Here is a 23,496-nt window from a genome sequence, read left to right as displayed (position 1 = left end):
CTGTGAGTAATGTGTTTCTTTTTTCACGACAAAACCACATTTTTTCACCTAAACTTATGAAATAACTATTCGACTGTTTGCACTTTGTTATGTTATAGAAATATTAAGATTTCCGGAATATAAACAAGAAATTAATTTAGACATCGGCGGTTTTATAACTTCCTCTTTATATAACATATTTTCTACAAGGTTACTGTAATTCATAATTATGTCTAGCATCCAGCGCCGATACCGCCGCCGCTGCCCGCCGCCCACCCGGGTCACGCGGGGCACGCGGGCGTGGGCGTGGGCGTGGGCGTCGTGCCCGTGAGCGGCGTGGGCGGCAACAGCGTGGGCGCGCCGCTGGGCAGCGTGGCGCCGCTGCCGGGCGCCGGGCCGCCCGCCTTGCCGCAGGCTCAGCTCAGACGCCTGCTGGCGGCCTACCGCGTGGGCATGCTGGCGCTCGAGACGCAAGCCAGAAGAGTGCACGACGATCGGCCGCAGAATAAGTTTGGCAGGTAATCTGTGCTACTTTACTTGAAGCGGTGCCATGCAGCACGCAGCGTTCTAACTGTAACTGTTTTTGTTTTTCCGTTTTATCAAAGTATAATAGAGCATTTGACAGGTTTTGAAAAAAATATGTCAAATTGTTCTTTATAGCATAATATGTTAGAAAATGTTCTCATAAATTTCTCTATATTTTGTAAAAAATTGTTGTGGAAGTTAACATCAGAAGTATGAGCCACGTATATCACATGTAAGCTGCCTGTAGTCTATTGTATTTCGCCGTCTGAATTATCGGAGTCAATGAATCACATTTTTAAGTCCAACAACTACTTATTTGACATTTTGATAGTATTACAATATAAATATCATCAAGGATAACGTTTAACTCAAAAAATGATCGAGCACTTAAATCATATAATTGTGTGGTCCACTGCACCCACTGTGCAATACTTTCGGAGCGGCTAACACCTGTGGGCGCAGGAACCCGCCGTACGGCGAGCACGTGAAGTGGCTGCTGCGCATATCGAAGCGGCTGGGCGCGCAGTACCTGCACCAGTTCTGCGTGTGCGCGGTGAACTCGGTGGTGTCGCCGTTCGTGCTGTACGAGCTGTGCGTGGAGTCGGCGCACTGGCTGGCGCGCGGCGGCCCGCACCACCTCGTCATGCAGCACCTGCGCGGCACGCTGGCGCCGCTCGTGCACAAGTGCCAGCAGATGTGAGTGACATTAGTTCACATTCGAACAGCAAACGAATCGCGCGTTCTCGTTACCATCAACCAAATCGTATAGAATTAAGAGAAACCTGAGCACGGATAATGATGATTTATTAAGTCTTACGTGATTCTTATTAACGATGGCTTGAGGATTAGGTCATAGGTCCCATTGCTGGATACAGTCCGTGAGGCATAAGCTGAGCTTTTTTGAGTGTACATAGTGTAGATGAGATAACGAGAAGCAGCGCGAGCCTGCTTTGATTGAATAGATAAAATGGTTGCAAGATCATAAGTATTAATATATTGCGATTCATATTTAGCCTTATCAAACAATATCATACCTCTGCTAGTCATTAAAGAGAAAAACGAGAAAATCCTCACATAAAGTCAAATCATGATAAAAATTTTCCGGCACTTTAGGTTTTGTAGACCAATATATGTCGATTGATTTTTAACGTTATTTTTACAAAAGACATTGAGTAATATTTGCTTCCATGTAAGGGACAAAATAAAAATAAAATGATTAGAATAATACAATATAAACAATTATTTCCTCTAAGTACGATATTTTATGCATTAGAAGTGTAAGTACGATATTTTATGCATTGATTAATTAACTAATTAGTAATAAAATATTAGTATGCTTTATAATGAAACATTTGAAATGAGACTTTAATTTATACGTTTAGATTATTGTGTGTCTGTATGGTAATTGTGAAATTATTTTAACGTTTTGTTATTGTGTGCAGGTATATTCAATGTATTCATCAGAAACTCTACCATTTGACGGCCATGGAATATGAAGAATTTGTAGGAATCGTCCTTTCGGCCCGCACAGCGTTCCAGTTGACACCGGAAGGAAATACACAGTTTAAGGAATGGCTTGCCTCGTTGCGCAGGTAAATATGCTCTTTTCTCGTAACATTTGTTTGAATCGAATTTCGACGCATTTATATCTATCTCATTATATTTCTTTCGTATTTGCCGGAAGAGAGTTCACTCGGGTAAGCTTGTTTTTGATCATGTTTTGGTGTCTCTTTGTTACATAGTTGATGTATAGTAACATAATAATATTGTACAACTTTTTTTATATCTAACGGCAGGTATAATTAAAAATAAAAGAAAGGTACACACACGGAAAACGAAGAGCAATATACTGACGTAATCGGTTTATTGCCGCATACGGGACATAACAATCCACATCCACACCACACTAAACGACATGAAGTTACAAAGTTGTGTCTATGTTGTGTCCCAAAGTAGGTCACACGTGTTTACTTTTGATTTTTTAATGCTGAATGACTTTATTATGAATGTAATGTCACAAGAAACCCTTTGCTCGTAATCATAATATGTGTCGCATAGCAATCGGTGAAACGGGTGACGAGAACTAACACGCGTGTAATGTCCCGCGCAGGTCGAAGTCGTGCAAGAAGGACCTCTGGACGCAATTGAACGCTGCGCTGCAGACGAACGGCAAATGACGTCGGCAGCCGATAGTTTGTGTGGCGCGGGGCTCGGCGCGCAAACTGTCTCACACGTGTCCGCGCCACCGCCGTGCGCACACGCATACGCACACGCTCTGAACCTGCCGCTCTACTACTGGTGAGGCCCCGCCCCGCCCCGCCCCGCCCCGCCCCGCGCCCCAACCGCCTGCTGTACTTCGTGACGGTGTTTGTCATGAGCCAATGATGGATGTTCGATCCCTTTTCAATAGAGTAAGATATGATTAGAAGTTAAGCGAGTCTCACGGTAGCTCCTTTAAATTTATTTAGGCGGTACTCATTGCGTCCCTCCTGCTCGGGGTCGAAGTGGGACACTGGGTATTTAACGATCCGCTGAGTGACTGCGCCGGGGGATCGTATTGAGATGATTTGTTCTTCACGGCGAATAAGAACGTTATACATCCGTTATTGGCATGAAAAGTAATTAACGTTATGAGGGCAATTGCGGGGCGTACCGGCGTTTGTATGCGTCATACGCGGCTATATCGCGTGCGTGCTGCGTCCATACGTGCCGCGCGCGTACTCAGCGCATGTATGCACGCACGCACGCACGCTAGCACGCATGCACGCACGCATGCATGCTATACACAAGTGCGGACTTTGCGTGTTTACACCTCGACCGCAATTTGCGATACTTACCTTACTGAAATCTAAGCTTACGTTGAATACGGCGAATTTAACTTTACTGAGTCGTACTTACTTTCGATTCGAGCGTAATATGAATGTTAGGAGTTCGTATGTTTTATGTGAGCACTCATTTGCTAAAATATGTGTGAATTTGTCTTGCAAATGTGAATTTTATCTGCAATGAGATAAGTTCCTGCGATGTAGATGGTCATTCTGTCATTGAGTGTTGGACGTTGCAAAAAATTCATGTAGTTGTGTGAATTTGTGATTATAACAATGTCTGCAGGAGCGTATATAATTAAAGCGTTGTGAATTTTCTCTTCCGTACTGACGTATGTTTTCAAAGCGTTGAAATTTCTAAAATATCAATCCCCAAGCGTTTCCCTATCTGACATTTTTGTACATATATAAGAATTATTCATGATGAACCGCAACTTCTACATATTGCCACTCTTATGTGTATTTATGTATTGATCGAAAAGTAGAAGAGTAGGCGAAGTCAACAGCGAAGAAAAAGGTACATCAATATATTCCCTGCTATTACAGTTACGTTAGCATATATTGTAATTATTTTTTTCGATATACCATATCACGTATGGTTATAAAAGAAAGTACTATGTATTATGAATTCTTGGTAAAATTTCGATTAGTATTAGGTGTTTTCGAGAGAGTGGTAATATGTATAGATATTTTAGCATTATTTGACGTTGATTCAATGCAGATATGATAAAAATAGATTTAATAATTAAGTGTTAACTTCATACACCTAAAATCTATATATTCACGGTACAATAGGTTTCATTGAATTTAAAAAATACATCTTAATGCACAATTTTTTGAAAGTATTACATTAATTATATAAAATAAACATAATTTTAGGTATCCCATAATTGAACAATCGACATAAGAAAATAAAATGCTGCTGACTGATGAAAATTCCAGAAAACAATCTCATTTAGATCTCAGTCATAATTAAGACTATTATATTTCTATTGAATCACCATTAAACATATTAGGTGTAGTGCCCAATTGTGTCTCGTATTAGGTTTCAGCAACATTTTGCTCATTTATACATTCGTCATTATTGAATAAAAGTGGCTTTCCTGAATCGCGTGCGATATTTAGAACAAACATGTGGATTATTGATCGTTCCGTGTATGGTTCAAATGTTTTTGTTGAGTTTTCTATTCATTAACTCTATTAACTAGTCAATAGTTTGGGGATGTCATTGGAAAACCAGTGCAGATTCACAACTATAGTTCATTAGTTCTCTTTTATATTGATAGCTTAGTACTCATTTTAATATCTTTTAAAGATCTCGGCGTTTTTATATAATAACAAAGGGTAATTAAAGAAATGCACGTTATTTCAATCAATGCAAAGAAGCTAAATTTTAGCGACGATCAACGTACGTCGCATTAGTTTCTGTTTTAATTTATATTTTGTTTAGTTTAATTTAGTAATGAGTAATGATATGAAAATATTACAAGTGAAATGGTAGTTAACGCTTTCCTTTCATTAATTATTATTTTACTTCATCAAACAATACTCATCTACGTCCATTAGTGAATTACGTTTTGAAAGATCTCGGCTGCGCTTAATCAAGCGTTAGTATTCAATAACCTTGCTCATTGTGTTCGCCTATTGCTTCTAGTGATTGTTTTATCGTCGATCGACTTGGAGGATTCGAATGCAAGATAAAATTAATTACTTAGAGATATCGTTGAGGTTATTTTGCAAGTACGAACTAAGGGTAGGATAAAATGTTTATATCAGCAACTAAATCTCCTCTCGCCCTTGTTACGGGCCACTAGAGCCGTTCTATTGGCATCGTTCGACTATTGGCGTGTCCATTACGTGTATCGAGCGAGGTATCGTCTGTCTAATGTTGGAAAGGGATATTCAAAATTTGTAAGCAATATTTTAAAATTGATGTAGTTTCGGGTTAACTAAAGGACGTTTTTACTGCTATTGCAATCCTTATACTAGGCATTGAGTTACTTGTTCGCAATTTGGAGCGGGTATGAGAATCGATAGAAAAGAGAATCGGCAAGTAATATACTTTTACTATTGATGTATAAGAAATTAAACATGATGTTGTGAAATATTTTCGGTTGGATAAGCTCGATCTTTATAACAATTTAAGGTAAGGAAAGAAATCGCTAAGTCCTAAATATAAATCGTGTGAACGGTAGATTATTCGTAAATTTGTCCTGCGCAAAGTTTCCAAAAGTGTGGAGTGCCCGTGGACTTTTCGATGCAAATCTACCTGAACATCCCCCTTTTCCTTTCTTCTGTGTATCGTCCTTAGAGTACAGATATATAAGACAGATTGTAGATGAGAACAGTCGGTACACTATTTTTGATATACTCTTGTCGAAATTTGCAATTCATGACTATTTAAGTAATGAGGTTTTTCGAGGAATGATGTGGACGTGGTTTTTATTATATTTAAAGTAACTTTATTTACAAGTTTATTATAATATAACGAGATGTAGCTTCTCGAGAGACTTTGGAATATTATAAAGTATAGGATAAAAGCTGGCAACGACTCATTCCGAGTTCTTGATTCGTTAGTGTTGGTAGATACTTTGCCAACGCCTTATTAGCATATTAGAACAAAACAATTTCCCGTACTTAATAATGAATAAAATCAGCGTCGTATCTTAAATGATGTTCAGAAAGGGCAAACAAAAGTGACAGTTAGAATTTGTTGTGTAGTTGATGTTAAATGTAGTGGAAGATTCGCTAGATGTATTAGATTCGCGCGTTAGCTGGGGTCGGAATGAGGCGGGGCCGGTCGCGTGTCGTGTAGGTTTAGTTCAATCTATTAAGTAGACGTTTACGTGCATACATTAACGTGTGGATGTTTTCGACATTCAGTAGGTAGTAAATTTCTAGAATGCTAGTTAGTTAAAATTGAAGTTTGTAACGTGGAAATCTATGGGAAAACTTTATTCGGTGTTCGTTCTTTAAATGAATTTTAAAAAAAGTTTTGCCGTATATTGACTTTGATTATAGATCGACGTTAAATACTTATTATGTAATTATTATTACTTAACACGGCTTTTATAGTACTTTTATTTCTTAATTAAATAATAAAATGTAAAATACTTTAATAATTGTTTTCTGATCCTATGGTTATTTAAGATCAAAGAAAATGCACATTTCGCCTAATTGTCTTGAAAAAGGTTGTGTAGATTTTATGATCACTTTTGTTGTATTATGATATCTTTTAATAAATCAAGACTATTGCAACGCGATACAGTTATTGTTCTATTAAATAAACCTCTCAATAAATTCACGTTATCTCATTAATCGAATAGACTTAGCCTGATAAACGTAGACCTTTTGAATCATTATCGAAAAACACATATTAATTTTAGATATTATCAAATTCGATTTGCACTCTTTGATCTTGAAAAACGTAGATAATGCGTGCATCATAGTTTTGACTTAATTTGACTGGATGAAGAACAAACTTTTCAGAGCACAGCACACAGCAATAAACCACACGGTTTCGGACGTCAAGCTGACTTTGACATCTGATTGTAAATTGTAATTGCAGGTATTCAAAAGTTACTCGTTAGCCGACACAATGAAATTACTTTTCGTAATTACTTGCCGTCCATGATTAATTTGCAAATAATTATATTTGTAGCGCTTTCGTTGCAGTATAATAACCATCCTACGTGTTTAGATTGCATAATACTTTATATTTACATAACATGAAATGGAAATAATATTTACTCTCGGTCATTATTCATTTTCAATACCTTTGTTTTACTATATTGGAGAGCCTTTTCCTCTATTCTTTATAGCGTAAAGTGCTTTGACGTTTTGTCTCAAAGAACTATTTTTACATTTTAAAGTATATTTAAAAATGAAAAAAAAAAAAGAAATATATCGTTAGTTTCGTAATTATAAGACGTTAGAATGAAACATATTTTAATTAGACGTTTAATGCATGTCATAGTTGTAACTCGATTCAGTATAATCGTGAATCACGTGTTTATGGGATTTGTTTGCAGTTGATCAGTATATTACATATCACTTTGATTTACTGCGGCTTATTATTATTTCGTATTTATTCATAACCACAATAATGCATAAAATTCATTGATTTATATTTAACTGGCGAATGTAATGTTCAGACGAATGGTTCAATAAATTTGTAAATCTTATATATAGCCCAGTATAGTTGTGAGGATGCTTGGCCGAATTTTATTAGTCGATGGCAGTTGTGTCGAGGAAAATATATTATAAATTAATAGCCAATTTTCCAATTGTTTAATACGCGCTTCCATTAGGTGTTTGTTGTAGCTCAACCAATCCTACATCCACTAAGCAAAACGAGGCTATGGCATCCTTAAATTTGAAGAAAAGAGCAATTGGAACATATTGACATTATTATATTCCATGTATTCATTATTTGTTAGTTATTAAAATAGTTGCAAAATTATATAATATGATTGTTAAATATGGGCCTGATCTAAATACGTTTGAAATATATTGTCTCCAGACTCAATTTACGTAACATCACAGCTGAAATATCGACGGAACTGTGACATTTTGATTAAGTTCTAAAACGATGCATAATTTATTTTATACATCTTAAATTGTAGTTTAATTATACACTTTGTAAGTGTGGTGTCTCCGCCTATTAAAATATATAACCGTTACAATTTGAGTGAATTACTTGACTATTGTAATATGTGCAAGTTATATTTGTATATTATTGTCGAACAAGAAGCATGTATTATTTGGAAAGTTCATAAAGGTAGAATGTCGTTTCAGAGTGTAAATCAAAACGATAAATACAATATTTTGAACCACTTGAGAGTATTCCTCGTTGAACATTTGATATTGTATTTAAGGAGTATGATTTGACATTGATAAAGAATGATATTGGCGTACAAGTTGACTCTCGTTGTGATTTACCCCCCGATTCGAGCTGTTTAAGTGATCTTTACAGTTGTTGCGTTCCAATGGAAATGGCTCATGCTTACAGTTGCATCTTAGAATAATTTATTGAAAAGTCGAATATCTATATGAAAATATGTGAAATGTCACAAACACGTGCACTGTTTCGCATTACGGTGAGATCGTTCGTGTGCACGTAGTCGATACGTGGAGAACGAAGGGTTGAAGATTAAAATGCGAAATCGTGAAAATCGTTTCAGGATGTCTAAACAAGCGGCACAATTATCGGATTCCTACGTGGTCATAATAATATGTGAGCTTGTTTCTAGACATCCTGCTGAAGTGCCCATAAGTTTTATATAATATTTTTTACAATTAAATATAATAGCACTAGTACTTTTTGCTCTGGTATCGCAAATGGTTGTAACTATAGTGAAGTTATTATTAGTCAAGCGATAGACTGTTATGCACGATTTCAGATTGACGGCGTGCACTAAAGTCGAGCACGTTGTCGCTTCTCATGCAAACGAGCAAACGCTTTGAGATGACAAGTTTTATAAACTCGCTTGCGGTTGCATGTCGGTCCACAACGTGCGAGTCAATCTTCGACATTTTTTCCTATTTGCAATAACTCCCCTCTTCATGTATGTTTCCACTTCAACTCGAGATGTTTTGACCTCTAGATAATTTTTATTATTACTTTTACGATTACACCTAAGTCTTTTTGGCGAAATATTTAAAATAACATTATTTAATTATTCAATATACTTATTCTATATTTAAGATATGTGCGTTTTATTTGTTTATCCTCCGTCTTTGTCTTGTCATAAAGATCTATTATACGGCGTTATCAATCTGTTGGATGACTACTCATTTTAACTGAGCGTAGTTCCCAAGAAGTTTTACCAACTTTATAAGCAAAGCCAAAGCCTCCAGTAGCTTGAAATGACTTTGACAACAGGTCAAACAAAGCCAAACAACAGCATAAATTTTTCGCAGTTAAATTTAACATAAGAATGATTGATTGGTGATCTAATTTTTATAGGCATATATCATATGTACAGAAATCATTATATCTTTATATCTTATAAATTTTCTCGGTAAAAGAAAAATAATGAGAAGGAGTCTAGGATGACGTAAGTACCTTACTTTGCTTTGAATAAGGTTTTGGGTGTACATATTAAATTAGTGTAATGGTAAGGAAAACATCGTGAGGAAACCGGCATGTCCAAGAATCAAAAGTTCGACGCCATGTGACATCTGCCAACCCGCACTTGGCCAGCGTGATGGCCATATGGCTTGAGGAGGCCTGTGTCCCAGCAGTGGGAACATGAATGGGCTGATGATGATGAATGGTAAGGTATACACGAAATGCTCAAATTGCCTACACCTTACTACAGACATTCCACACAGATGCACATTTTCAGTGCACTTTCCAAAGCTCACACTTCAACACAACGTCCTACACCTATTTTATGCGCAAAAGCACTCTAGGGAAAGTGCTACAGATATAGATGAGTTAATGGCTCGTTAGGTTAAGATAATTTGTCTTTGATCCCGTAATAATCAATTCGTACTTCAAAATCATCATAGTATTCTTAAAATATATATTAACCTGCTTTCTACAAAAAGTGCTTAATAGCGTAGATAAAAAGGTCCTCGAGACCTGAAATAACATTAATGAACACAAAATGATAACTACGCGTTTGTTGGTCGATAATTTTCCCAAAGAAGGCCTCTCGTCTTTCACGACGACGATGCATGGGCGTGTGATACACGTGCTCAGCACTTTGTTAGTATTTGATACCGTTAGCAAAAACACGATTTAAACCAAATTGAAGTAATATCATATTAGAAATGAACTTTAGTGTTCAATTTGATGGTTGTCTCTTGTTCTAAAACGAGATGATACTGAAAGTTTTTTCTTCTTAACTTTAAGAATTACAAAAAATATTTTATATAAATATGCTTTTATAATCAACGTTACAGAATCAAAGATCAAGAACAAATGTAGAATTGAATAGCTATGAAGGTGCGACGGGTTTAGAAAGCATAATTCCAAATATTATGCTGAAACACGCCTCGGAAGATTTTCTATCTTATCACGTAAGGGTTAGTGCCGGATATGTCATTTCGTATGCGGCCTAACCATGTAACCCGGCACCGCATTTCTATCAGCAATAAATAAATTTCCTCTTTATAGATTTTAAATTACCTACAACTTGTTCCACACGCTCAACTGCTCACGGGCATGTGCCATATCGATTCAAATAAGTATGCTAATTATTGACGGCAAACGTGAGTTTGCAATCCATTTGTATACAAATCTATTTAAAACACGATAATGATATAATGTTGCTTATCTACATTACGTTAGACAAATATATGAATGTAAATGTTAAAGATGTCATACGCCATGCGGAATTTTCCGCACTTGTTTCGCACGTTTTACCCAACAAACAAAGATTGTTTGTATTTTACAATTATCATGATTAACATACGATCTATTTTCGTCAAAGAAGATACATTTAGATAGATCATTGATGATTATTATGAGATAAATATTTATATATAGCTTAATATATTATATCTATTGATAGGAGTGCACTTTATGAATTGACTCAAGGTAAAGAGCGAGCTAGATACGTGTCTTTGAAAAAATATTAAATTGATATTATAGGTATAAACTAAAATATACGTTTAAAGAAATACTCGTAATAAATGTAAAAAAGCCTTAATTTTTGCCTTTGATGGATAAATTTGTGATTATTGTGAACGACGAACAAACCATATTTCTTGCTAGCAAATGTCCGATTACCGTAGCGAAGATAATGGTGGAGATATTATCAAATTCCATTTGTTACTGGTATGTTAGTAGTATGCTTATTACATCAAACCTTTTATACCTGACTTTATAAATACCAACTTCTATTATTGAAGCTATTTATCATTTGTCTTACTTGTTTCTATACATATTTAATAGCAACGCAAATAATAAGATGAATATAATTATTGATTTATCAATGCAATTATTACTTAATCATTCAATAAATACTTATGTTAATTATTTAATCAGGAAACTTTAGTATACGACAAGGAAACTAGAAAATATAATAAATATCGAATGTCGAATGCCGTCTGAGTTCCTGTTTATACTTAGTAATTAAGTTTAGTGTTGATTCTAAAGGATCATTCAATGCAAGGTTACAATATAAACAACTATAGGTACGTCTTATCGGCTTTTGTTATTTTTTCGAAGATAGCTTAATCGAGTGCCAATATTTGATTATATGTTTTTTATAAAAGAACAACGGACGGACTGTTGTTCTTTTATATGTGTTTTTATACCTTATCTTATCGTGTCTTTAGAAGATTGAAATATTATAACAATAAAATTAATATTCAACCTGCAGTATTTGAGTACGTATAATAGGGAATTATATTTAAAGTATACTTTTGGCCTCTAGGAATACACTTTTTCGCGATTTATTGTGGGAGTCGAGCACGCTTCGGCACGAATTGGGCCAGCTCGCACCGGGGAAGTACCACACCCCCCCAGAAAACCGGCGTGAAATAGTGGCATGCCACTGTGTTTCGTACGGTGAGTGGGGGAGCCGGAGGCCCGTTTCCTTTTCCTCACCCGTCCCAGTCCATTCCTTCTTTCCAGTCGTTAATCCATTCCTTTTCCCTTACCCCAAAAAAGCGGGCAGCGCATTCGCAGAGGCCCTACCTTTGCGAATGTTCATGGGCGGTGGTGATCGCTTACCATCAGGCGAACCACCAGCTCAGTTGCCCGCTATTACATAAAAAAAAAAAATTCAAAGAGAGATTAACCTATAATTTAGATACCTTCACTAAATATGCATCATACATTTCTAAGAATAAAAAATAAAATAAGAAAAATATCTACTGGTATGAGGATCAGATGGTACATGTAGAGGAAGAAAAAATATATAAATGGGTCAAGTGCGAGTTAGAGTCGCGACACTAAGGGTTCCTTACAAATAGGATAGAGCAACTGCAAAATATATAATATATTGGTCACCCATCCAATGCATGATTGTGCCAACCGTTCTACTCCTTTTTTAGTACGTACGTACCTATTCAGTGGTGATAAAACTTATCTATAGCAGTGGTTGATTCCAAGTTTCACCGGCGAAACATTTTGTATTGTTATTTCCACTCGATAACAATAAGATATAAATTTAAATAGCATGTTTTGCGCCGATATCAAAAAGTCGCGAATCAAAGCGGCAACACGAAAAAGGGGACCAATACCTTAGCTGTAAATTTTCTCCATGTCTCTATAGCTTTGGAGCGATGCCAATAACAAGTGCTTGTAACATAAAATACCTATGCGCTACAAAATGTACAATGACCACAGTTTTGGAACACTGCTGTATTTTCCCTAAAACATACGTTAAGAACATTTTACCTCAGTTTGATCAATAGACTTAGTATCGAATTCTGGAATTACCTATAGAGAAAAAAAAAATTTGAAGTAATACACATATCATGTGTTTTTATGTACACATACATAAAGGTACTATATATCATAGTAGATTAGAGATTAGTAACTATGTAAAATGTAGATAGCTAGAATTTATACTACACATAACTTTTTATACAAAGGATATCTATTGCAAAGTCATTCTTTCACTTTATTTATGAGCCAACTTTTAGTCATAAAGCTACCTACTCATGTTTTGTTTAAACAAGTACTCAAAAGAAAATCGGTATTGTGCGCATTTTCACTGAAGCATGCGCATTTTCACTGAAGCATACCTGCTAACCAATTGTCTCGTTCGTTTATTCTTTGTTAGGGTTCTGTACCCAAAGGGTATAACGTCTTACTTATAGGGTCCCTATTCTTAAGACTTTATTGTCCATCTGTCTGTCTTTCTGTCTGGCTGTCGCTCCATCCCTTCGTTCTTGTGTCTTTCAGGCTATCTAGCTCATGAAACGTGATATACCTATCATGGTATATGAGTTAGGTAGTTTTAGGACAATTAAAATTTTTAGAAATGTTGAATTTGTATTGTGACTATAATAATAAGTAAAAAAATCTAGGTTAAAGATTTTAAAGACTTTTAAGCAGATTTTAAACGCGATTTATTTATTATATTATTAACACGACATCTCGAAAACTTTGTCTTGAAGGTCATACAACACAGGTAACGGTTCTGCAAGGTCACAAATTGCGTGGGCGACCATTTTTTTTAGCAGTCGCTTTTAAGCTATACGGGACCCTCAGTGTCGCCAGCCTGTCTCGCACTTGAAGAACTTTTTAATTTTTTCAGCTTTTTATTTTGAAGGCTTCAATTTATATTTTTTACAATTTATTGTCGGTACCTACGTACTTATCGCGTTGAGTACATGTATGATAACAATACAGTCAGGTTTGATTCGATTTTGATTTTTTGTTCACTTTACCGATAGAATAGTAATTTGCTAAATACATTCGCATATTTGAATTGATCTAACCTTGGTAGAAGGTAGTAGTGTGTATGTGTGGAAAAATGTGCTAGATTTATTTCTATTTTATAGCTTTTAACTAATTAGAATATAATAAGTAAAATGATTTCCTTAATATGGTGTGTCCTGAGTGTGTTCTATGCTATGAATATAGTCAATATCGGTACTATTGGAAATTTGAAAAAATGCTTGGGACCCTAAGCCAAAGTCGTGGGTAGGTATTCTGATAGCTTCTTCTTTCTCCATTACATATCAACTACAATAATACGAATAAAATCAACGTACAAATGCAAATTGAAAATCATTACGGACTAGAAAATTAAAACGGCATTGACTGTACTTTAAATAGTTTATGATAAAGTGTAATAATAAATGTATTGACGTCAAGAAAATATGTACCGACAGAAAAAAAATGCCGTAATTGATAAATATGTACCTATATAGGTAAGCCGATATAATATTACAGATAGAATTTTCTATCTTTTTATGTAAATGCAATAACAAACAAACATTTTTAATAATCCTACTTAATTATGTGCAATTTATATTTTAAAGATGAAGAGAGCATGTTGGAATATCAAGATACATAAACGAAAGAACAACAACTCTTAAGATCCTATTAATTACATGTCATCGTAACAACTGTTTTGACCACTGACTTCAAAAAAGGTACGTTATTAATTTGACTGCATTTTTTGTGTTCGTTACCTCATATCCACCAGGATATGAGGTACCTAGGCACCAGCCTACCATGTGTTCCCATTTAAATTTGGTGTAGCTTTGGCAATTTGAAGACGGTTTTGTTTTGTAAATGTTTTGTTGGGAAAAGTAAATTTTCGGCATAAGCCATGTACATAAACTGACGACACCATAATTCTGTAAGACAAACCAATTAGGGACACTCGTCGAAACAATTTTGCGGGCCGCCAGATTGTAATTTAACTGTCTCACTTCGATAGATTATAATCTAACGGTGTTTACAATTCCATGGCGACATATATTATAAGGTATATGATATATCGTGGTTCTATACCTAGTCTAATCTATATTATAGTTTAAATCACTTCTATAAGTACATAATAATAGGAAACTGAAGAGTTGAATCGGTTTTTTTCTTTCGTTTTTTGAATACTCCCTCATGGTTGTATATATTCGTGATTCCAAAGTCCTGCGAGTGAGGCTATATAAGTACCACGTTCGAAGCCAGGGCGGACAGCTAGTAATACACATTACGTTACTTTGTAACTTTGTTTTTACCACAGTTCAATATATCCGAAAATTAGTAGGATCATTCATTTCTGCATTTATTTGGGTATTAATTCGCCGTAATCATAAAATAGTGTTACGTCGATGTTTATCTTATATTTAGGTTAATAACTTTAAATAAGACAGTCATATTTAAATATATCAATTAACATTATCAATGTCGCTAAACAATGAGCAATGAGAGATCATTAAAATCAATAACTGATATACAATTACGTGGGTAATGGGAGCTGGAATACGTATCAGATACCAAAGGAAAAAACAGGGAGTCTAATATACTGATCCTACTAATCCTACTATATTATTATAAATGTGAAAGTTTGTAAGGATGTGTGTATGTTTGTTACTCTTTCACGCAAAAACTACTGAACCGATTGCAATGAAATTTGGTACGTAGATAGCTGGACAACTGGAATAACAAATATGTATAGGCAATCCGTATATCCGTTAGTCCTTTTCCCGTAGGAATATTGGGTTTTATCCCAGGGGACTTTCGCGGGTGACACTGTGGGGCTCAGCTAGTTACAAATGATAATAAAATAAAAATATATCATTTTGGTATTAAAATAAATGTAATAAAATCATATCATTTTGGTATCTACAAATTAGGTACAATAATTAAGCAAAGAATAGAACATAGTCGGTAAATTTTAAATCAGTATTTATTATACTGATTTCTTATTATTACAATAACGCAATGATTGTTTTACATGTTAAAAAAACTTCAAATGTATTAAAAAAAGCGACTGTGCTGGTATCTTCTCCTTAATGACCGACCATGCGGTCGTTCCATGGCGCGTCAGCGTTAGCCGCGTGGTCGACGACTTTAGTGTTCATGTAAGCTTATCAACTTATTGCACTGATAATGTGTAAGTATATAGTGTTTGTTTCCATTGGCCGCTGCGAGGGCGTGCCTTCGTTGCCTCTATAAAATCATCTTACGCTTAAGATATTGTAGCATTCCTTGCTCGTAGTCGCACGTGACTAATAAGTATCCTCCTCTACATTTATATTGTTTACGTTTAGTTTCCGACATATATAGTAAGTATCTAGATAATAATGTAATTACGTATTTAACTATAGGTCGATTAAATTACCGTAGGTTCTTCACTTATTGGTATTATCATCTGTGCCATAGGTAATCTACTTAGGATCGTTAAGGTTTTGCCAGTATTTTCTTGTAATTATTTTATCTTGATTTCTAATAACAAAGATAATTTACTAACATGTATCTAATGTTAATTATCGGTTTTATAATGACATTTCTATCAGCGTAAGTATATATAAATGCCTAAATGCCTCGTTTAAATAACAGTCAATACAGAATTTTGAAAATTAATTCTTGAGGTCTATTTCAATCACTGAGTTTTAATTTATTTCAGGTAAAATTAAAATGGCATACTTACAATCAAAACCAAAATCTGAAACCATCGAACTTCGTGAGAAATACATAGGGTAAGAACTTAAAAATATTTACTTATATTTATTTTATGTTTCGTGTGCATCGACAGTGAAATATTTGTTTACGTGTATATTGACGGATATAATGTAAAAAATATAGTTAAATCTTAAAATTTAAATGAATACTTGCTATAAATTTTACGTATATATATACGATATTTTAAGGACAATTTTAACTAGATTTTTCTATAACACGGGTTATACTTTTGTACTGTTTTTGTCATGTTGACAAGATTTATTGGAAACTAGCGGTCCACCTCGGCTTCGTCTACGGTACATATTACATAAGTTGCATTCAGAAATCACGTATATTAATTATATCGAAAGAATTATTGAAATTCGTCCAACAGTTTCTGGATTAGCGCGTTCAAACAAAGAAGCAAACAACTTCAGGTTATTATTGAGTATTTTACTTATCATTTGTTTGTTACGAACTTTTACTCGTAAAAATTTATAAAAATAAGGTTTACTGGTCGGAGCCGGAGCGAACTATTATTATATTATGACTTTCAACTACCAAATATTCACATTTACATAAACATTACGTACGTTGTATCCCACAACAAGCTACATATAAAAGGGGTGGTTAAAAACTGTAAATTTTTCTAGAGCCGCCTGCCAGCTGTTTTTCCGCTCATCCCCGTTAAAAATTGTTCGTGGTATCGCCCAGTTCATGTATGACGAAACAGGCGAAAGATATCTCGATTGCATCAATAACGTTGCACACGGTTAGTACAATGCATAATACTGATAACAGTGCATGTGCCATGCGTGATTCTTAAATTCTTGACATGCTTGCGATAGTGATATCTCATGTTCTATTTGCATTTATTTATAGCATTATCGTTATGAAATCCGTTTATTACCCTTCTTTTCCTCTCGTAAAAATTATATCTTTTAAACAATGATGTAAAATGCATTTTTATGATGTTTTATTAGATTATTTCATATAAATACATATTTGTATGTGTATATCAACTATAACATTGCAATATTTTTGTAGTGGGACATTGTCATCCACATGTGGTAGAAGCTGGAAGAAACCAAATGTCTTTGATATCCACAAACAATAGATATCTACACGATGAAATAGTGATTCTAGCTGAAAGGCTTGTAAAGACGATGCCCGGCTCACTGTCTGTGTGTTTCTTTGTTAATTCGGGTTCTGAGGCTAATGATTTGGCACTAAGACTCGCCAGAGTACACACTAAGAAGAAGGATGTTATAACACTTGACCAGTAAGTATCATTAAAGTATTTTCTTTGTAGTCGGGTTGCATATATGTATGAATGCGAGGAACGTAATAGACAATTGGCTAAATAATAAAAAAAAACTCAATAATTGATTTGTATTTGTATACTTTTCATATTTGTTCGATTATTATTAATATAAAATATATTGTGTGGCAAGAAATTCAGTATTGAAGTTGTAAAATATTCTCATTTCTTCCAAAATAGATCTTTTTATTTATCATATATTTATTGTTCCAAAAAGAAAAGTTTTCAATATTGCGAAAAACTAGCCAAATATGAACGGTCGTTCGTGACTGATGAAGTATGAGTGTAGAGTTAGGAACTTTTTGTGGGTGCTACTAGCGCCATTTTGTTCCAGTGCGTATCATGGGCACCTTACTTCCATGATCGATGTCTCTCCTTACAAACTGAACCTACCAGGAGGGCCCGAGAAGCCAGAGTGGGTTCACGTGGTGAGTTGCCATGGCTACTCCCCCATCTTGTAGCTATACCTTCAATTATTACCTAATATTTAGTTAAATTCGAAATTGTCTGTATATGAAACATTAATATGAATATAACTTATGTGCCTTGTGTAAGCACGCAGTGCTTAGCACATAAATATGGCTTTTATTAATATGGAACGTAAAAACATTTTTGTTCACCACTTATTGTCTATAATGCTTATTATGCCGTTATGTATCGGGCGCACAATATGAGAAAAATATGAAGTTATGACTACGTTTATGGTTCATGTTTTTCCTTTATTCGCTAATATATAAGGAGTTATTATGAAAGAGTAACATTTGGTCTTTTATTGCGTTAATACGTTTTGTTATTAAATAAGAATATAAATAGCGTTTTTGTCATAGATTATAACAGGCTTTGTAAGAAGTGATCAATATTTTTTAAAATTTCTGTGCCTAAGTATATATACTAACAATTATGAAAGAGTTATTTTAAGTCATTATGTTTTAAAAACAGGCACCGGTCCCGGATATATACAGGGGGAAGTACACGCATCCTAATGATTCACAATCCGAAGAAGATTTGGGAAAATTATATGCTGATGAAGTTGGAAAGCTTTGTAAAGAAGCAACTCAGAAAAACGGAGGAGTCTGTGCCTTTATTGCTGAGAGTCTGCAAAGTTGTGGCGGTCAAATATTCCCCCCAGATGGTTATTTGAAACGGGCTTACGAGTAAGTTATTTCCTTTACATTTATAATATAATATGATAACTTTGTCATTATATATTTTTATTACACACTTATATCATGCATTTCAGTTTCCGTACTCATTTGCCTGTGCTTTATTAATTAGTCTTTAGATTTTAATAAGATATTATATTATAAACCTTAACCTCACATAACGCGATAGGCGTGGTCCTTGTTTATGTATGTTTAGTATGTCATAATAATTATTTGTAACATTAAACTAAACAAATTGTCAGAACTAGACCAAACTTTTATCAAATAAAAAAGACTCATCAAAATTGGTTCACCCAGCCCAAAGTTCAGAGGTAACGAACCCAAAAAAATATAAAGTACAGGAATTAAGAAGTTCCTCTTTTCAGATTGGTTAAAAATGTTACCCGAATGAATGGTTCAAAAAAACAAATAATTTAATGATTGAAGAATAAACAGACAAATATTCTATAGGCATGTTCGTGAAGCCGGTGGTGTGTGCATAGCGGACGAAGTACAAGTGGGTTTCGGTCGTGTTGGCACGCACATGTGGGCATTCGAGACGCAGGACGTGATCCCCGATATCGTGACAATGGGCAAGCCCATGGGAAACGGTCATCCAGTCGCTGCCGTTATCACAACTCAGGAAATTGCGAAAAGCTTTGCTGATACCGGGGTGGAATACTTTAATACGGTTAGTAGCTTGCTCGTTATTATTTGTATATATTAGCTTTATCTTTTAACATATACGTTAAACTTAACATTACGTTACGTAACATTACGTTAAATACCACTAATACACTTATGCATAACTATCTGTGACTCGTCGAATTCTTCGAAAGTAGACTTACCAACTGTAAAATGATATTTCAAATCGAACCAGAAGTCTCAAACTTGGTTCAAACACATTTGTAATAGTAACTAAAAATATAATAAGTACTTATGCCTATTAGAACTTCGATAAAAGCTGTATTTCACTGAAATCCTTTTACAGTATGGGGGAAACCCCGTTTCCTGCGCCATAGCAAACGCAGTGCTCGATGTTATAGAAGAAGAGCGTCTAATGGAGCGTGCCCACCGCGTCGGCAACCATTTACTAGCTAGATGCCAAGAACTCAAACACAAACACTATACTGTGGGCGACGTGCGAGGGAGAGGCCTCTTCGTGGGAGTAGAGCTGGTGACTGACCGAGAAACACGGACACCCGCCACTGCCGAAGCGAAGCATGTAGTTAACAGGTATATATTGATTCAGCATTCTTAAACTGATATTTAAAGATGGTAAAAATAATACCAGATAGATTGGATTTGAAAATATACCTACAAAACCTCTACGAAAGTATAATATCGACCCAAGAAATGTACATTGAATATTAAAAACCAACCAAAGGAGCTTAGAAATACGACGGTTTTTTTTTGGGTTGGTTACCTCAATTTCTTTATTTAATAAAATATCAATAAAATAGAGAGAATTTTCAACTGGGTGAGCCGATTTTGATAATTCTATTTTGATATGTCTCCTTTGGTCTAGTTCTGACATTTTGAAGTTTAGTCCTTGTTAGAAATACTTATTTAGCTATACATGATAAATTGTTACAGAGTGCAGTAGCGAGTTAAGAAAAATGTATATTTATATATTATATTAATTAAAATAAACTCTAAGTAACTTAAATGTATATTTTCTTTACAGAATGCGGGAAGAAAAAATTCTAATCAGTAGAGATGGACCTGACTCTAATGTGCTCAAATTCAAACCACCAATGGTATTCACAACACAAGATGCTGACAGACTAGTGGATACGTTAGACAGAGTCCTGTCAGAGCTTGATGAACAATGGCGGACACCAATTAGCAATTTGAAACTTGAGGTATCTTTTTTTGACTTATCGTTTTTATTAACTCTAATTTTCCCTAAATAGCAAGTGATGGACATAATGAACACAATTAAGGAACTTGAGACCAAGGTATAAAAAAATCGGTCAAATGAGAGTCGGAATCGCAATACTAAAGGTTTGGCACAAATACGCTAAGGAGCTAATACTACTAAAAAACATTGGTTATCCATCCAATTTATGGCCATTGCAACCGGCAATAAGCACCAAATATCATCTTGAATTTTTAACTGCATAACTATCACAGTTCCTGATACAGCCTGGTCACAGAGGGATGGCCAGATAGACTGTAAGACCTTAGGAATAGGGTCCTGTTATACCATCTTATTTTAAATTGTTAGAGATAGTTTACAATCACCCCTTGTTAGATGAAATAAAAACAGTACAATCATTATTAATTTCCATGATCTAAATCAATAAATGCATTATTAATAAGATAAAAGATTGAAGAAAGTTTAATAAAAAATAATTTTCAGGTCCGTGTCACCCCAATCAGTGATGGTGTGGAGTCCAGTGATACAGCTTTAAATAACACCATACATCAAAGTTTAAAAGCATTGTGAAATAAAGAAATCTCATGTTTTATTAAATAAGATTGTAAATATAATTAAGATTAGTATAATAAGACCTATTAAGACTTATTTTTAAATATTTCCATGTACTTAAGTATTAAATGAAAGTTATTATTAGTTATCAAAATAGTTTTTATTTAATTAAATCTTAGAAAAATATCACGAAATTTTTGCATTAGCACTGACGTCTGGCTTGTAGAACTTATTTTTGTATAATCTTTCCACATTCTCTGTTGTAACCAATTCAGACATTCTGTAAAGTACTTTCATTCTGGAATGCTTCTGAACTTGAGAAAGGATGTGTATTAATGAATCAGGACAACATGGACATTGTTTATAGTTGGCTGTGTGATTTCCACCGCAATTGGCACATTTAGGTGGCACTTTGTCCTTGTCTCTCTCACATTTTTTAGACATATGTTCACCAGCACACTTAACGCATTTCACTTGACCATGGCAGTATCGTTGAGTGTGGCCCCACATCTGGCAGCGATGACATTGCTTTGTTTTACTAATTGGAGGTTCAAGTTTAATATCATATCCTAAAATTTTTTTTACCCGTAAAAGTTTTTTGCCCTCTTCAGTGTATGGTACCACAGCTAAAACTAGGCAGTTATTGTCCTTTACATTTTCTCTTCGGTACATCATATGGACCCTTATTACTGGTATTGCCACTGCTTTTAATTCCGCTTTAAGTTTATTCAAATCTATGTCTAGAGGAAGGCCTTTGAGAACAATTTTCATTTTACGCTTGCTCGGATGTCCAAATGTGTGGTAAGGTAATTGCTTCTTCTCGAAATATTGTATCATTGCTTTGTGATCATCAAATGTTAAGCAAGTAATTTTCGTATGGTAACGACTTAAGAATGGTTTATAAAACTGTATGCCCATGGAGAGAAGTTTACGCACGTGTTGTGCAAAATCAATAGGTTGATGTAAAAAAATATCAGGTACCTTCTCTTTCAGTTTTGGCCACTTGGAAGCTAGCGTTTCATCGTAAGTTTCAGTTATTAAAGTACCAGAAAGCTGCGACTTTCCCTCGGGGGTTGAGATGTGACAAGCCCGCATTTTATCACATAGTTTTTTAGACTTTTTTTTCTGTTGATGCGACATTCTGATGCGAACTTACAATTACATAGACCAAGTTTATTTAATGAAATGGTTTCAATATTATGTGTTGTTTTTTCATCACTAGGAATTACGAAGTCGACAATATTTTGCAACCGTTGTTCTATTCCATCAGCGGTTGCAGGTAGCTTAAAAATATCAAAAATATGTTGTTTTTCAATAGATAGCTAGTAGCCGGTTCTCATTAGTTGTCAATAGCTGTCAAGTTTCAACTGTCGTCTGTTGTGTTTTATGTCATGCCTATGTAATATTAAAAATGTCAGATGATAGATGTCAATATATTATTTTTGTTTATTTATGGTCGACAATAATATTTACGGTCTCACTCATAAAAATAGCTTAATAAGGTATTTAAAAATACATTTGTTAAAATGTTCTATAAGCTTATAATAAAATTGCTTATTCATAAACGTTCTATAACTAAAATGCAGCTACAATTTGCCTATGTAACAAATTGTAGTTTGGAAAAGTTTGCTTAGTATGAAGATTGCTTATTATTACTTCAATAAACGTATTATGACAATGTCAAAATATTTTTCTACACAATCAGCTGTAGACATGTCAGCCATATTATGCTTTATAGCACTGTTATAGGTCTCGGCTCGGGTCGTGGACGAATTCTAACAATCACTTATGTGGCTCGACGGAACACAATGGGGTTTTAGTCGGTAAGAATCCGACATAACCCACGACCTCTTCCCCGGGGGCCCTGGGTATCTATGCAAGATTTCCCTACTATAAAAAAGGGGTCTCGGCTCCATAACTTTAGCATAGATTTGTTGTTTGTTTTAGAATTTTTTGTAATCCGTACTATAGCGAGCCTTTAGATGTCTTATAACGTTTTATGAATAAGACCGTTAGTATTTTAATATTGTTGTTAATTTTTTGACATAAATTAGGTATTATTGTGATGTTTTACGCAAAGACGTTATACTACTACAAGTACGTACGTACGAGTAGGCTCCCGGCGGTACTGTGTCTCTTAATAATCAGGAAAACATACTTTAATTAACGGCTTATGATGACATAGTTAT

General features: G+C 34.8%; 3 protein-coding genes across 3 annotated transcripts in view; 2 read left to right on the top strand and 1 right to left on the bottom strand.

Annotated features, from left to right (window-relative positions):
- LOC119840340 (zinc finger SWIM domain-containing protein 8-like) overlaps positions 1–3,848 on the top strand; it is a 9,795-nt gene extending 5,947 nt beyond the window's left edge. The window contains exons 13-16 of the mRNA XM_038366903.1: positions 217–497; positions 967–1,200; positions 1,947–2,096; positions 2,615–3,848. Coding sequence (XP_038222831.1) covers positions 217–497; positions 967–1,200; positions 1,947–2,096; positions 2,615–2,681 — 732 coding nt within the window. The 3' untranslated portion in view covers positions 2,682–3,848. The remainder of the gene's footprint in view (positions 1–216; positions 498–966; positions 1,201–1,946; positions 2,097–2,614) is intronic.
- Positions 1–23,496, bottom strand: part of LOC119840622 (zinc finger SWIM domain-containing protein 8-like) — a 67,071-nt gene that overhangs the window by 37,868 nt on the left and 5,707 nt on the right. The window lies entirely within an intron of this gene.
- Positions 15,888–21,449, top strand: LOC119840342 (alanine--glyoxylate aminotransferase 2-like). The gene is made up of 10 exons (XM_038366906.1): positions 15,888–16,034; positions 16,376–16,448; positions 17,064–17,182; positions 17,458–17,692; positions 18,066–18,159; positions 18,671–18,885; positions 19,345–19,564; positions 19,865–20,109; positions 20,561–20,738; positions 21,239–21,449. The coding sequence occupies exons 2-10, from the start codon at positions 16,387–16,389 to the stop codon at positions 21,323–21,325; spliced, it is 1,455 nt and encodes a 484-aa protein (XP_038222834.1). The 5' UTR covers positions 15,888–16,034; positions 16,376–16,386; the 3' UTR covers positions 21,326–21,449.

This window comes from Zerene cesonia, chromosome 6 (assembly GCF_012273895.1).
Source record: "Zerene cesonia ecotype Mississippi chromosome 6, Zerene_cesonia_1.1, whole genome shotgun sequence".
NCBI classification, from domain to species: Eukaryota; Metazoa; Arthropoda; class Insecta; order Lepidoptera; family Pieridae; genus Zerene; species Zerene cesonia.
This window is presented reverse-complemented; position numbering and strand designations above follow the sequence as displayed.

Excerpts from the sequence above, each read along its gene's own strand:
- LOC119840342 (XM_038366906.1), top strand. The coding sequence starts at position 16,387 with ATGGCATACTTACAATCAAAACCAAAATCTGAAACCATCGAACTTCGT. Across the intron at positions 17,183-17,457 it reads CATCAATAACGTTGCACACG|TGGGACATTGTCATCCACAT; the intron begins GTTAGTACAATG and ends ATATTTTTGTAG. Across the intron at positions 19,565-19,864 it reads GGGTGGAATACTTTAATACG|TATGGGGGAAACCCCGTTTC; the intron begins GTTAGTAGCTTG and ends ATCCTTTTACAG.